Source organism: Pelodiscus sinensis, chromosome 8 (genome assembly GCF_052426305.1).
Source record: "Pelodiscus sinensis isolate ZL-2025 chromosome 8, ASM5242630v1, whole genome shotgun sequence".
NCBI lineage: Eukaryota > Metazoa > Chordata > Testudines > Trionychidae > Pelodiscus > Pelodiscus sinensis.
Window position 1 is genome coordinate 46,542,538 of NC_143059.1, and position 15,197 is coordinate 46,557,734.

General features: G+C 44.7%; 1 protein-coding gene across 1 annotated transcript in view; it reads left to right on the top strand.

Moving 5' to 3' along the window:
* Nucleotides 1-15,197, top strand: part of BNIP3 (BCL2 interacting protein 3) — a 20,337-nt gene continuing 5,140 nt past the window's right edge. The window contains exons 1-5 of the mRNA XM_006136634.4: nucleotides 1-313; nucleotides 7,708-7,885; nucleotides 8,948-9,032; nucleotides 13,925-14,031; nucleotides 14,132-14,281. Of these exons, the coding sequence (XP_006136696.3) occupies nucleotides 268-313; nucleotides 7,708-7,885; nucleotides 8,948-9,032; nucleotides 13,925-14,031; nucleotides 14,132-14,281 (566 nt within the window). The 5' untranslated portion in view covers nucleotides 1-267. The remainder of the gene's footprint in view (nucleotides 314-7,707; nucleotides 7,886-8,947; nucleotides 9,033-13,924; nucleotides 14,032-14,131; nucleotides 14,282-15,197) is intronic.

The following is a 15,197-nucleotide window of genomic DNA, read 5'->3' on the forward strand; positions in this document are numbered from 1 at the left end:
AGCGCTACAGGAGCAAAAGGGGAGGAATGTGATGACAGCCAATCAGGGTGGCCCGTTCCCTCGAGACGTCATACTCCCCAGCAAGCCCCAGAACCTGCAGTAGCAATAACAATAACAGAGCCTGTCAGCTGCTGGCCACTGATCCGCCCGCCCTGCGTACGTGGCCGCAGTCAGCAGCTGCAGCAGCAGCGGCCCCCGCCAGCCGCGTTTGGACGCGAGAAGCGCAGGCTGAAAATAGCAGCGCCTGCCCCGAAGAAGCCGGAGACAATGTCGCAGGGCGAGGGACTCAGCCAACCGGAGGAGAATTTGCACGGTAAGAGCCCCCCTTACTAGCCAGGGTTAGGCCCCTAGTGCAGGCCCCCTAAGGGAAGCGCCCCACCCCCATTCCATCAGCCTGCGGGGACCTCACCACTGGCTGTCCGGAATGGGAGCTGTTTGGGACTCCGGTTCCCTTTGTTGATAGCCCGTGACGCCTTCGCAAGACAAGATCTGCTGTTAGGCGCAATAAATAACCCTGCAGTAAACACGACACTTGACAAGCAGGGGGTAGACTGCCCCTGCCAGCGCTGGTAAATGGATGGTGATCGGTCCTTCATGCGCCAGGACTGTCGTTGAATCCAAGTAGTGTGGGATTGCGTACGGGCTTTATTGTACCTTGTCTGGAGCTAGGGTTAATGTGAGCAATTTAGAAATCACAGTCAATGAGGTATCTCGTTACACGCGCCGCCTTTCCCCACCCCCATGCAGTGAGGTTGCCATTAGCAGCAATCCAGTTATCACAAACATGGCAGGTACACTTACGGTTTCATGGATGGCTAGCTGTGGGATTAAGAAAGAAAAGCACCTTCTTGCCAGCTCCCTGATATAATTGATGTTCCTTAGACCTGAAACTCCATGGGACAGATGTGATGGATTTGGGTCGTTTTGGAAGCACCCTATTTTTTGTTGTTGGAAATAAATAATAAACATCTTTTTATGTTCAGATTTACCTATTCTAGTTTGACATATCCCCACAGCAAACCATAATCCTTTGGCTGAATATATTTTTCTTCCACAACAGAGGAATGGAAGAATGAGAGATAGGATTTTAATAAATAAGCGTGTTTTACCATGGGTGACAAAAAATGAAATCAGGGCTTATATTTGCCATACTTAAAAATATTGAAATCAGTTTGCAGAAGATATTTTATGAATTCTCCCTTATTCACCTCAAATTGGGGAATGCAGGTATTTCCTGCATACTTTGCAGATTTGAAAATAAAGATCAAAAAGTCTAGCTTACATTCCCAAATCTTCTCTATGATTTCACTGTGTGTCAATGTGAAAGACAGAGAGGTGTGGTTATTTAATTGCCTAAACTATATATAATGCCAGTTATTTTACCTTGTCATTTTAAGGGTTAGAAGTTTTGCACGTAGCAAAACCAGAAGATGGTGTTTCATAACTCTCTCAGCCCTGGAAGATTTAAAAAAAAAAGATTCAGATGGTCTTATTTCTCTATCACTGATATGTACAGATAAGACACACACATCATAAAGGGACTTAGCCTGATATGTCTTTTCCTCACCTGGTGGTTGGAAAGGTAATAATGGTAAACATTATACATAAATATTTGTGTGCGCACCACATTTGGACTGGAACATTAAGACAAGTTTGCATGATAAGCTCATGATTACATTTGGGATATAAATATACAGTTTCCTCTGGAAGTAAGGTTCAATTTTATGTATTTTAATTTTATAGTATTTCTGGTAGGAGATTCTCAAGGCTCATGAAGAGAGACAGACAGCTGCTTCTCTATCAGGGAAGTCAAGGCTGGCTCAATGTCTTGGTGACCAAAAAGTGAACATAATTCTGAATAGGAATGGAACACATTTAAAAAAGCACTGAAATCTAAATCACACAGCCGCACACCAACAAGAGAGAGCTAGATTAGGATAGAGTTTCAAGAGACGTGCACTCTCGTAAAGAACAGAATGTGTTATTTGCGAGACAAAAAGTACTAAGTCAGAGGTAAGAGGTTATGCATTCAGATGTGATCTAGTGTAATTGCACATGCTCCTTGTATTTGGAATGTTGGAAGTGCAAAGGAGTTTGTTGAGGAGCTGAGGAATAAGACAACCGTCAAAGCATGTGAAGGACAGTTGTTTTAAATGGGGACTTCACTGATATTTGAGATAAGAGAGAGAGAGGGACTGGCATTCTGTGCACACTGAATTTTGTCTGCTCTCAGAGCAATTTGTCATTTCAGACATCAGAATTTTATGCAAATGTTCTGTGGCAGTGACTAACATTGGAAGTATTGCACTAAAGATATTCACAGATCCAATAATATCCCACTAGTTATTCCATCTTTGGCTTGTCTCATGCTAGCCTTTATTTTTGTGTAATATTGCCTAGTCCAGTGCACCAGTCAGTCTTATTTTTTTCCCTTCAAGTGCCTCCCCATAACTCATTCCACTCAGGTTGCCTTCCAGCTCTCAACCTCTCCTACCTACATATCTGTTTATGTTCCTGGTTTTTTATTAAACATCAGCCTTCAGTATCTAATCACTATTGCAAGAGCTCACTTACAGTAATCTATCTATAACACCAATCACTAAAAGATCCAATATACAAAGTCATAATCAGGTACTGTGTTTAGTTGACATGTGAAGCAGTTTTGAATGGCTGTGGAATTGTATAAATAGGAAATGGATGAGAGCTGGAACTTTGATAATTTTAACACTTATCAGCACTGGCCATTATCCAAAGTTTTGCCTGTACAGCACATACAGATTAGGTCCGGATCTCTTGCATCATGAGAGAACAATGTTAGAACATGTAGTGTGATCTTGTTCAAAGAGTAAATGATGGAACTATGATCTAACTCAGTTGCAACAGAAGGCTCCTAACACTTGTATATGTAGTGTAGATGGGCCCTTAAAGGTGGCACTAGTAAATCAACTCCTAGATGTTAGCACAACATGCCAGTAGAGCAAACAGTGAATTACTTGTGTTTTTTCACTTGTTTAAGATGGCTTAATGTAGCTGTCGGCGCTGTTCCTCATTCTGGCACTCCGAGTGCAGAAGGTGTCGGCCTGCAAGAGACATTAAATAACTTCCCTCTGTAGGCTCTGCTTACAAAAACTTTCCAGAGTCACAGATTTACTGATTTTGAGGGGTAGCTGCCACCACCAAGTAAAACAAATCCCTTTCTTCTTGATCCCAGGAAAAAAGCACTTGGACTTCCTTCCCGAGTACCCCATGCTTCTCTGCCACAAGAGAGCTTGAAAAAAAGAAACAAAAGAAAACCAACTGTGTCTTTGATAGCTGACCTCTCAAGATAGGCAGACACACACACAGACACCCTCTTTCTTTCCAGGACACAACAAATCGCCTTAAAAAAGGTGATTTTATTAACAAAACAAAAAGATATATTTAGTAAAGCATACTTGGTTACTAGGTGTTACAGAGCAATGAGTAAAACAAATTAAAACACAGAGAACACCTCTGATATGCTCTTAGTGAATGGGGGAGGGAAGGAATAGATTCTCACAGAGAAGTTTAACCAAAGAACCCAAGCAATAAAAATGTCCTAATTGTGACTAAATACACATTTTCCCTTTATTTACTCATGACTGTTTTCTGGTTCAGTCCACTTACATGCCCTGAATTCCTTGTAGGCATGGCAATTCTGATTACTGCCTGTTAGATGTCTAGCCCTTAACTTAGAAGTCACAGAAAGAAAGAGCAGACCAGGTATCTATATTCAATTCAGATTTCAGCACTGTATCCCATTGGTTCTTCTGGCCCCCTATCAACACCTCATTGGTTCTTCTGGCCCCTTACCAGTGGCCTTCCTAGCTACTTGAGTTTAATCCCCTAGTCACTGAATGCTGGCCAGCAATCCTATCCATCACAATAGCCATTTACTTTCATCAGATACTGCTATGCATTCTAACTGCAGGACTACAGAAATGTTTCAAAGTCTAAAATCAGTCATGAGAGCAATTAATTATCACTGTTTATCTAGTCTTTAATTTGTATAAGTATTCTGACATTCTAGAACTCAGAGAATGAGTAGCCACTCGCAGTCAGAGAAGAATGTTGGGTAATTACTGTGATAAAAAAGTTTAGAATCTTTTCAGACACTAACCTAGCATTAAGATAACATATTTCAAGGTCAGAGCACTGTAAACATTATTTAAATAAATAACTCTATAAATAGATGTGACCAGGTCCCAATAATAAGGCATGATAAATCATTGCAGTACAACCCTGACAGCATGTAAGGTAACAGTTGGTACACTGCATGCTGGTACACTGCAAAAGCTAACTATATTTCTGGTGTGGTTTGGACAATAGTTTTTGTATTTATACTTCTCTGGTATGCTAGCTCAAATCAAAGATTTGGCTTATAATTTAGTAGATGACTTATGGACCAATATGATTGTAGCATGCAAACAGTCTGTACTGTATGACTGACGTTTGGGTTATGTGATTATCACCAGTGCACCATCTAGTAACAAGCTAATTTGTTTCTTGTAAAGGTGAGTACAAACAGGCATAGTTTCAGTAATTTCTTTTATATCCTATGACTAGTAGATGGAAGAGCAAAAGGTGAGAGGGGGCTGGAAAGAGACATTGGAGCAAAGCAGGGCAGGATGGGAGCCAAATGATAGGATCAGAACTGTTGAAGATACAGGAGCCAGGGCCAGTAAGGCCACATCTCAGGGGTGGCCCATGCCTATAGGCAAACTCGGCAGCCACCTAGGGCACTGAGTTAAATGGGGTGCCAAATTCCCTGCCACTTTCCCTTCTCCTAATGCCTGGCTTCGGCCCCAGGGGAGGAGGCGCATGGGGGTTTCCCTGCGCCACAGGAGGAGAGAGGTCGGCCCTGGGGGAGGCACGCACTGGCTTCCCCTGCGCCGCGGGGGGGAGAGTGGGGCCGCCCCGGGAGAGGCATGTATGGGGGTTCTCTGGCTGTGGCATGCAGAGGACTATATGGATTTCAAATCTTAAATTGTCCATGTAGTCATCCACAAATTGACTTAATTGGATTCCTCTTCTTATCTCTTGAACACAGCCAGCAAGATCCACACTCTCTTATCCTCTGATTACATTTCGGGCTTCACAGATCTCTACACTGGCTCCATTCCTTCTGTCATCAATTAAAGCTGCTCACCCCTTTTTCCTTTTCCCTTTCCTTATTTATTGGCTTCTTTTAAATGTAGGGTATGAATAGTTAGTACATGTCATTACCATCCCGTTTCCTCATTCACATTCAAAATCCTTTCTATTATCTTCACCAGAATGCAAATAGAACTACACTGGTATCTTTTGTTTGTGTTAATTGTACTGTGCCTGGAATACCTTTAGATTACAAATTATTCAAGGAGGGATACTAAATTATGTGTATCTTTACTATTATAAACCTCTGTTTATCAGCATTTTATGGAAATAACGTCCACTGAATTGTTTGTGTATAATACACACACACACACACACACACACACACACACACACACACACACACACACACTTATAATTATTTACTATCATCAACTTAGTTGATATTATAAGTGAAGAACTCTATCTAGATCCTTTGATATACTAGTGGTGCTTTTAACATGGAAAGTAGTTGTTACTGAATACATTTTGGTAAGAAAAAGATGTCACTGTCATTTTAGATAGCAATAGCTGAGCTAGCAATTACCAAACATCCTATATTGCCCAACAGTGATGCTTTAATATGTGCTCAATGAAGAAGTGAAACAACAAACACTGTTTTTATGTGTCTAAGGGGTAGCCATGTTAGTCTAACTTCAAAAATAATGACTAGCCCTGTGGCACTTTGGAGACTAACAAATATATATAAAAAAGTACCAGGAGCTTTCATGGGTAAAACCCACTTCATCAGATGAGCTGGAATGGAAATAGCAGAACCAAGATATTTATAACAGAGGGAGGGGGAAAAAAAGTACCTGTCAATTGTAGGACTGGTGCTAATGAGGCTAATTAAGTGGGTTGGAAATAGGAATGTAAGCCACCAGTCGACTATCCAATAAGCAAATGTTTATAGGATGGTTGACTCGACTAGTTACCCCCTCCGCCCCCGCTTACTGCCTCTGTCAGAAAGAGGCAGCAAGGCGGGGGAGGAGAAGAGTAGGAGTTGGTGCTGGGGTGAACTGGTAAAGCCGGTTCCCTCCAGCACCATCTGAGAGGCAGGGGAGGCAGAGACATAGTGGGGAAATGGCACGAGTGGGGACTACTTCAGTCCCAGCTCGCACTGGTTCCCACTAGAGGCGATTCTGCTTTTGAAATGTACAAGACCCTTCCAGGGCTTTTGTACATTTCAAAAGCAAAAGTGCTGCAGGGAGCTTGGGGCAAGCAGGGACTCAAGCCGTCCCTGCTCACCCTGTGCTCTCTGCAGTGCCTCCCACCTGCTGCCTCTGTGAGGGGGGGGACAGGAGTCAGTGCTAGGGGAAGCCAGCTGAAAAGCTAGCTCCCCCACACTGTCTCCAGGGTGCCACCTGCATCCCCTCCCACTGCCTCTATTAGAGGCAGCAGGGGTGGGGTGATCCCCTGCCGGCAGGAGTCCCAGCAAGGAGCTGCCCTCCTCTGTGGACAGGGGCTGTTGCTGTCAAGCAACCCCTTTTTGTGGTGACCAGCACACAGGGCTGTCTACCGTGAACAGGGGCTGCTGGACTCAGCATGAGCCGGGACCAAGCAGTCTCAGCTCATGCTGACCGCTGCACCTCTGCATTTTAAATGGAGTTAGAGCCCAGCAGGGGAAAGAGAAGGGGATGTGAGTAGTTGACTTGAGTACCCAGTAAGCATAGGCTTATCGGATAGTTGACTAGTCGATTACTCCTTTACATCCCTAGTATGGATGCTGCCGTACAATGCAGACACTTTGTACTGTCATGGTTTTCCTGTGAATCAGAACTGCATGACCTTTAGCTTTCTAAGAAAAGCATCTAAGCATTTTGGTAGCCATTCTTCTTCCCTAGTTCATTAGGTGGAATACTAAAGGTATCATTCCAACACTTTCTGCTACATTTTACATCATGCTGAAAAGTCACTCCTGGTGGGAGGTGTGACATTCTAGCTCTTACATCTCTTTTTACACAGTGCCACTTGTCTATAAGTGTGCAGTCGCTATAAAACAAACCATATTACACAAATCCGTGAGGAGCCTGTTCTAGAGCCCATTTAACTCAATTCAGAGATGTTTACTGACTTTAATGGACTGTAACACACAAGAGATTGGCATAAAAACAGTATGAACAGTGTCAGAAGGGTAGCCGTGCTAGTCTGAATCTGCAAGAACAACGAGAAGTCCTGTGGCACCTTATAGACTAACAGATTTATTGGAGCATAAGCTTTCGTGGGCAAAGACCCACTTCGTCAGATGCATGTACACGCATGGTGAAGTGGGTCTTTGCCCACGAAATCTTATGTTCCAATAAATCTGTTAGTCTATAAGGTGCCATAGGACTTCTCATTGTTCTAGTATGAACAGTATTTACCACAGGCAAAAAATAAAGGCTTGTTAGAATATAATTTTACTGTTAACCAGCAATCACCTGTGCGTACTATGTGTAGTCACTTTGAGGAAAGCATGAGTGAAGTCATCAGACCTAACATAAAAGTGTTATGTGGGCGTTCAACTTTTAATATTTGTCTTTGTGGCTTTTTTCCTTTTTTAATTATGCCAAGCAGGTTCCTGGGTGGAACTGCACTTCAGCAGCAATGGCAATGGCAATACTGTCCAGCCAACAAGCCAAGAGCAAGTACCAGATTCTATTTCTGTTTACAATGGTGACATGGAGAAAATACTCCTAGATGCCCAGCATGAATCTGGAAGAAGCAGTTCAAGAGAAAGCTCGCGCTGTGATAGGTAGCTATAAATATATTATTGTAAATACAGGAGTGCTTACAATAGTGCAGTTTTTCTGGTATGTGTGTGTATAGTGTGTGTGCGCTTATATACACACACATTTATATCAGTATCAAAATTTATAACAAACAGATGGGTTACTTTTAAACATAGAAACTCATTTTCTGAAGCAGTCCATCCTGAAACCAGAAGGAAATAATATAAGGGAAAGAGCCATGGAAAAATTATCATGCATTGTAATTTTAACATGCTCTGACTTCTTAGGGGAAGTGTATCACCATCAATGGCAACATTCCTGCTCTAATAAAAAAGTCTGATGCTTTCACAGCCTGGGCTTGCACATGGTGGCCGTATGATCAGTCCGTGTGGACACTATGCCACTTTATTAGCTGCATGGAAAAGCAACTGTAAAAAAGGGACGATAAAAATTTTACTTGGAAGTCCTTAGGTAATTGCTAAAATATTTAGCTTTGTCTAATGTGCAGACCATAGAGCTTTCTAGTAGCAGCACTTAAAAATAATTTCCATATGGGACAGCTCTTATAAATTGACTGATATAATTGGGTCTGTGACAATTTAGACCAGTGGAGGATCTGCACTATAAAGTTTAATTTGATTGAAGGAACTGGAAGACTTGTGGAATGGGCAAAGGAATGTGGGGCCTCTTATTTCTAGGTGGCTAGTTTGAATACAGTCCTAAAGCCATTATTGCCTGTTTTTCTCCAATTATATTTATGACCTAAGGTGTGGGTTCAAATCCGGTAACTCCATATATAGATGTTTATATTTGCAAAAGGTTATATACTATGCAGTAAACTGGCTTCCTTCTTTGCAGCTGTAATCAAGTGAGCATGGAGGATGGATTATGTTGCAATCCTAGAGGTATTTCCATTAGGTCGGGATTGAGCCACATTAGTGCCAGTGAAACCTGTGTTCTTGTTGCCCATGCTGTAGCTGTCCAGTAGTGAAGTTTGTTTGCTCACTTAGTTACCAGTATACTGAATATCAGCATGAAAAGTTTAATGAGATTTTTGTCCCCTTCTTTTGCTTCTCTTTACAAAGCCCTCCTCGTTCTCAGACACCCCAGGACAATAATAGAGCTTCTGAAATGGAGAGTCACAGCAGTGGAGAAAAGAACAGTTCTCAGGTAAAAGTTAAGTCTCCCTTCCTTTGAGAATGTGTCTGTGACTATCAGGGGGCCAAGCCCAGCATAAGAAAATATACATTGAAAAAGATGAGACTGATCCTGCAAAGATTAAACAATTAAGTCACTTTACTTCTGAGATTAAAAGTGATTTCTCCCTGGAGTCAAGATCCTCAGCTGTTTAAAGCAGGGCTCTCAAACTCCCAGCCATCTACAGGAAGGAGCATATTCACAATCCAGCCCAGGAGAATGGATGGGGTGGGAAGACACACATCCAAACCTATCCCTGTCCCCCCCCCCCCCCCCAAACTCTGCCCCCTCCAGGCACCTCCTCAACCAGTCCCCCAAGGGACCCAGTGGGGATTACTAGGGGGCCTTGGTGTGAGGTGTCAGCATCAGCAGTAAAAGCCCACCCTGCATTCCCCAGGCACTGAATCTCCTGGGACAGATTGCAAATATGTTCTGGCCCATATATGGCCCTGCAGACTGTGAATTTGAGACCTCTGGTTTAAGAGTAGATATACCCTGCAATATAGCACCCACGGCTGACCATTAAAGCTTGCGAGATGCTAAGATATTATAATAAGTGTCCATATTTCACTTACATCATACAGATCTAGAAGACAGAAATCACCTCCTTACCTGACTGTCACTCCCTTGCATTGGCCAGTTTCACCTAACTTGGGCTCTGGGACTCAAGCTGCAGGGCTGCAAAACTGCAGGGTAGAGGTTTGGGCTTTGGCTGAATCCCAGGCTCTGGGACCATGTGATGTGACAGGGTACCACAGCCTAACTGTCTGCATTGCAGTTGAATAGCTCTGCAGCCTGAGCCAGGTACCATGGGCCAACCAACGGTGTTTTATTGCAGTGTAGACATACCCTGAGTCTTTGCAGGGGCCAGCCCCTACATGGACAGTTCTAAGCCACAGACTTGCTTAATTACTTTTCTAAAAAACATATGAGCTGGGTTTTTCAAAGGTGTTAGGTGCTCAATTTCCATTGTCTTAATGGCAGTTTAGCACCTGGTTCCCTTAGGCCTCTTTGAAAGTCCCATACAGAGAGGTCATAATGTTCATCCTCTGAATTTACAGTGATTAGGAAGGATGGTTCAGTAGATAGGCTACAGGGACTGGGACTCAGGAGACCTTGGTTTGATTGCCAGCACAGCGGCCTACATCAGGTAAGACTTTGCCCAATCTACTCATTATCACAACTGCCCATCTATAAAACAAGGATAATATGTCACTGCGTCACAGGGATGTTAGGAGGATCAAAGCCATTAAAGTTTATGAGGTGCTTAGATATTACAATAATAGCATCCGTATTTCACTGATGTCATACAGATGAACAAAGCAGCAATGTTCCTCTTCCTGACTTGACTCACTCCCTTGCATCACTCAGACTTACACCAATAGGTGATTGTTGGGAATCATTAGGAAAGGGCTAGATCAGGGGCTCCCAAACTTTTTGACACAGGGACCAGTAAATCCATTCCTGAGCTTTTGGAGGACTGGTAACATTCATTTGCATATTTGCATATTCATTAAGCAAATGATGAATATTCAAATAAGTTGTTTCTGGTCCTTCCAAAGCCCCCAGTGCCAGCTTTAGCAAAGCTTTTGATACAGTCTCCCACAATATTCTTGCCAGCAAGTTAAGGGAATATGGATTGGATAAATGGACTGTAAGATGGATAGAAAGCTGGCTAGACCAGGGTTTCCCAAACTTTTTACTTTAATTGGAATTTTTTTTTTCAGTACTGTTTTTTGCAGCCCAAAAATATAAATTCATATATAAAAAAAGAACTAAAAATGAATACATTTTCAGTGTTTCACCCGGCTGCATCCTCCACCCAGCCTGGGCCAGGGCTTGAGGGACCCAGTGCCGCATGGGCACTCCAGGAGGCGGGAGCAGGAGCAGATTGGGGGTAGGGTATCTGGCTAGGAGGGAGGGTGCAAGGAGGGGTAGGGTTGCCAGGTGTCCAGTTTTGTACTGGACAGTCCGGTATTTGAGGGTTCTGTCCGGGAAACAAATTGAGAAAATACCAGACATATAAAATATCCAGTATTTTCTAATTAGGTAAGTTTTATTATTATTAGGTGTATCAGTCCATAGCTGCGAACTGTCTGGCTGGTAGATGTGCTTATGCTGCATGAATGTGTCCACCAGCTAGGCAGTTTGCAACTACTCGAGGGAGGGTATAGGGAGCGGGGGGCAATAGGGCAAAATGGAATCTCTGGGGCTGGACTCACTTGTGTGCCCGGGTCTGCGTGTGCCCGGGTCTGCATGTGCCCGGGTCAGTCCCGCTTTCCGATTCGCCCACCACCCCTCCTGGTCTGCCCTAGGTAGTCCCACTGCCCCCGTCCAGCCATGCTTCCGGTGGATGGTTCTCCCGTCTTCCTCCTCACGATCTCTCCCCTTCCCGTCCCATCCCCTGGCCAGCCCGCTGCCCCCATCCAGCCCTGCTTCTGGAGACTGGTTCTCCAGTTCTCCTCCTCCTGATCTCCCCCATCCAGCCCTGCTTCCGCCGCCCGCCCAGATCTCCGCCAGACAGCTCTGCTGCCCTCAACTCTGCTCCCCCTCCCCCGATCTCTGCCGGACAGCCTCGCTGCCCTCAACCCTGCTTCTCAGTGGCCTGTTTACCCCACATGCACACCTCCTCCCAGCTTTCCGTGCCCCGCTCCCTTCCTGGCAGCCATGCTGAGGCCCGGTATTTTTTTCCGATATTAGGCCACAGCCCATAGTTTGGGAAACGCTGGGCTAGATAATAAGCCAGAACATACTGTGAAGATTGCTAGCAACCAATACAGCTGGTAAATCAGGATAAAAAAGTGGCATTTACTGGAAGCAGAGAGTCACATTATGCATACTGTGTATTGTCACATTGCCGAAACAAGGCTAGAATCACAGGTCCACACAATCCCCTTATTAGATACTTGCTATTAATCTTTAAAATGTTCGTCTATAGGCTCTTCTACAGATAAAGTGTGGTAAATAATTCCTGTAAAAGTACAAAAACCTCAGAAAAGGATGTGCTGCCTATTTGGAACTTGTGCTGCCTATCCGGAACTTGCTTTGTCTCAAACACCTGTCTAGATCAGTGTTTCTGAGGTTCCAGCTAAGGGGAGCTGTGGGAAGCTGCAAAACTAGAGCCTGTGGGAGTTGCGAGGCTCTATGGCTGCAGAGCTGTTAAGTAAACAATCTGGAGTGACCCATTAACAGCTTTCTCAAAGTGAGCCCACAGCCCACTTTGAGAAACACTGGTATAGTTGCAGTCAGAGCATCATCTTGACACTGTGTATGCATGATTTGTAACCTATGTGACATAGCACTTTTTACCCTAACAGTGTAAATATACACAGATCACTGAGAAGAGTGTTGGCCTTGTGGTAAAGGACTCAGGAGATCTGGGGTCATTTTCCATTTCTGCCAGTTTTCCTGTGTGACCTTGGGCAATTCACTCTTCCTCTGCCTCAGATTTCCAGCTGTACTACTTTCTTTCTCTTGTCCTCTGTCAGACTGAAATGTCTTCAGGACTGGGACTGTCTGTACAGTCCTTAGTACGGTAAGGCTATGGTCTCAATAGAGACCTCTAACAACTACCAAAAGTACAAAGGATACACAATAGCATATGCAAAATTATTCCAACATAATTTCTCATGCTGCTACATTTTCTCTATATCTGAAAAAGAATGCCACTATAATTGCATTTAACAAACAGAAAATTAATGGGCATTTTCTCTCTCCTCTTAATCCATCTCAGTAAATCATGTTTTGATTGCATTGATCCCTATGTTCTGAGGTGGTCTCTGCAGCCATTTCCTCTCCTCATTCAAGTCTTTCCCAAAGACCCAATTTCTCTGCAGCTCCTGCAAGAAACTGACTAAATTATCCATGTAGGCAAACACTCTCTCAAATAAGTGAGCTGTCGATATATATTACACACAAAAGAAAACCTTCATTGAAAGTGTAAAATTGCAAACTCAAGCCCTTTAAAAGTTAGAAATGCCAGAATTAAAGTTCTCTATAATTTTAATATACTTCCCTGTGCACATTCATTATCATAGCCTTCACTGACATGATTACATATTTTTCCTCCCACCCTAGCATTGTTGCTTCAATTCAGTGCACACTTAAATGAACAACTATTCAATATCTTTGTTCTTCCTCAATGTTCAGTGAATGGACTCAGGCTTTATTTACTGTCCATTAGGGATATTAGATATTGTGTATTATAGCAGTTGCACAATTTTTAGCAATTAAACAGTTACTAAAATACTCCCCAGAGTGGGGCTGGCAGCCAGTCACTCAGCCTCACTCCTGGGGAACCCCCTGCGAGACTGCGCTGCTGCCTCCATATCAGAGGCAGCAGCATAGGATGGTAAGTGGAACTCCTCTGCACAGGGAGATGGGTTAAAAAACTGGTAGAGGCAGCAAGGAGAAGGAACTGCTTGTAGTCGTTTGGATTAACCAATAAGTATAGACTTATTGGTTAATCATTTAAATGGATATACATTGACATCCCTATTGTATATTATTCAAATGCTGCTCTGAAGACAGAATTATTGATTTCCTCATGGGTTTTTCTATAGTGCTCACCACTATAGTATCTGAACTGTTCATAAGTGTTAATGAATTTATTTCTATAACACACCACAAGAAAAGAAGGCACTGTACACTGAGTTAGAGAAACATGTGGATGCTGCAAGTGACCTTGAGAATTAGCAAGGGGGACAGATGAGAGGGCTGCATTGTGATAGTACAATCCGAAAGGGCCTAAGGTTGAGAAAAGCCAAATTTTGTAAAGTCAGTTTGGTTTCTAAAAGGATGGTGATGGTTGTTTGCATAGTCTTAACCATCCAGTTACACTGTTTGATGGAGACTCTTTATTTTAGTCTGAAGAAGATTTTCTTGAAAGAAGAAAAGAAGTAGAAAGGCTCTTGCAGAAAAATTCAGATTGGATATGGGATTGGTCAAGTAGGCCTGAGAACATCCCACCAAAGTGAGTATCCTCAGCAACTGCCATTTCTCTAATGGGGCTTTTATTTTTATGGTAGCAAATGTATATTTGCTAACATGTTTGTTTTCCTCTTCTAAAATAGGGAATTTCTTTTCAAACACCCTAAGCGTACTGCCTCTCTCAGCATGAGAAACACAAGCATGATGAAGAAAGGGGGCATATTCTCAGCAGAATTTTTAAAGGTTTTTCTTCCATCTCTGCTTCTCTCTCATTTGCTTGCTATAGGTCTAGGGTAAGTTTTTTTTGCCCCCTTTCTACTGTAATTTTCTCCTATCTGAATAATGGCATTCCAATCTATAGTTCTTCACATGCCTCACATATAATTGGTACAACTATTTTGCCACATGGCCAGTTATTTACTAACCGGTATCTACTACAGGCAGTCCCCGGGTTACATGGATCTGACTTGCATCGGATCCCTACTTACAAACAGGGTGAGGCAACCCCGCACTAGCTGCTTCCCCCCAGCAGACCAGGGAGACACGAAGCTAGCGCCCCCCCGCAGCAAACCAAGGAGACGCGGAGCAGCTTTTCTCAGCAGACACCTCTGCTTGAGAATAAAGGACTGAGGGAAGTGAGGTGTGGGAGAATAAAACTGAGCTCTGGAGAAATGTTTGTCTAGAGTATCCCCTACAACCGTGGTCCCCAACCCGGTGCCCGCGGGTGCCACGGCGCCCGCCGGGCTCTTCACATGCGCCCTCGGAGCAATCTGGGCTGGCCCTGCCCCTGGGCGTGCGGCAGGTGCCAGCCCCGGGCGCATGGCCGGTCCCGCCTCCGGGTGTGCCGCGTGTGCCCTAGCACCGGCCCCGGCCCCGCCCCCGGGGGCACCGCGCGTGCCCTTGCCAGCTCCGGCGCCGGCCTTGGCCCTGCCCCCGGGGGCGCCGCGCGTGCCCTGGCCCCGTCGCCAGCCCCGGCCTTGGTCCCGCCCCCGGGCGCGCAGCGCTTACGGGGGGAGCGCCGGGCGCGCGGCGCCTACGGGGGGGGCGCCGGCCCCGGGCACGTGGCTATGGGGGAGGGCCCGCCCGCTGGTGCGTGGCTATGGGGGGGCCCCACCCCCGGGCATGCGGCTGGGGGGGGCTGCCCCCGGGCGGGCAAGTGTCCCCGCCCCCTGGCGCCCGGCGGGCGAACGGCCACGCCCCCTGGCGCCC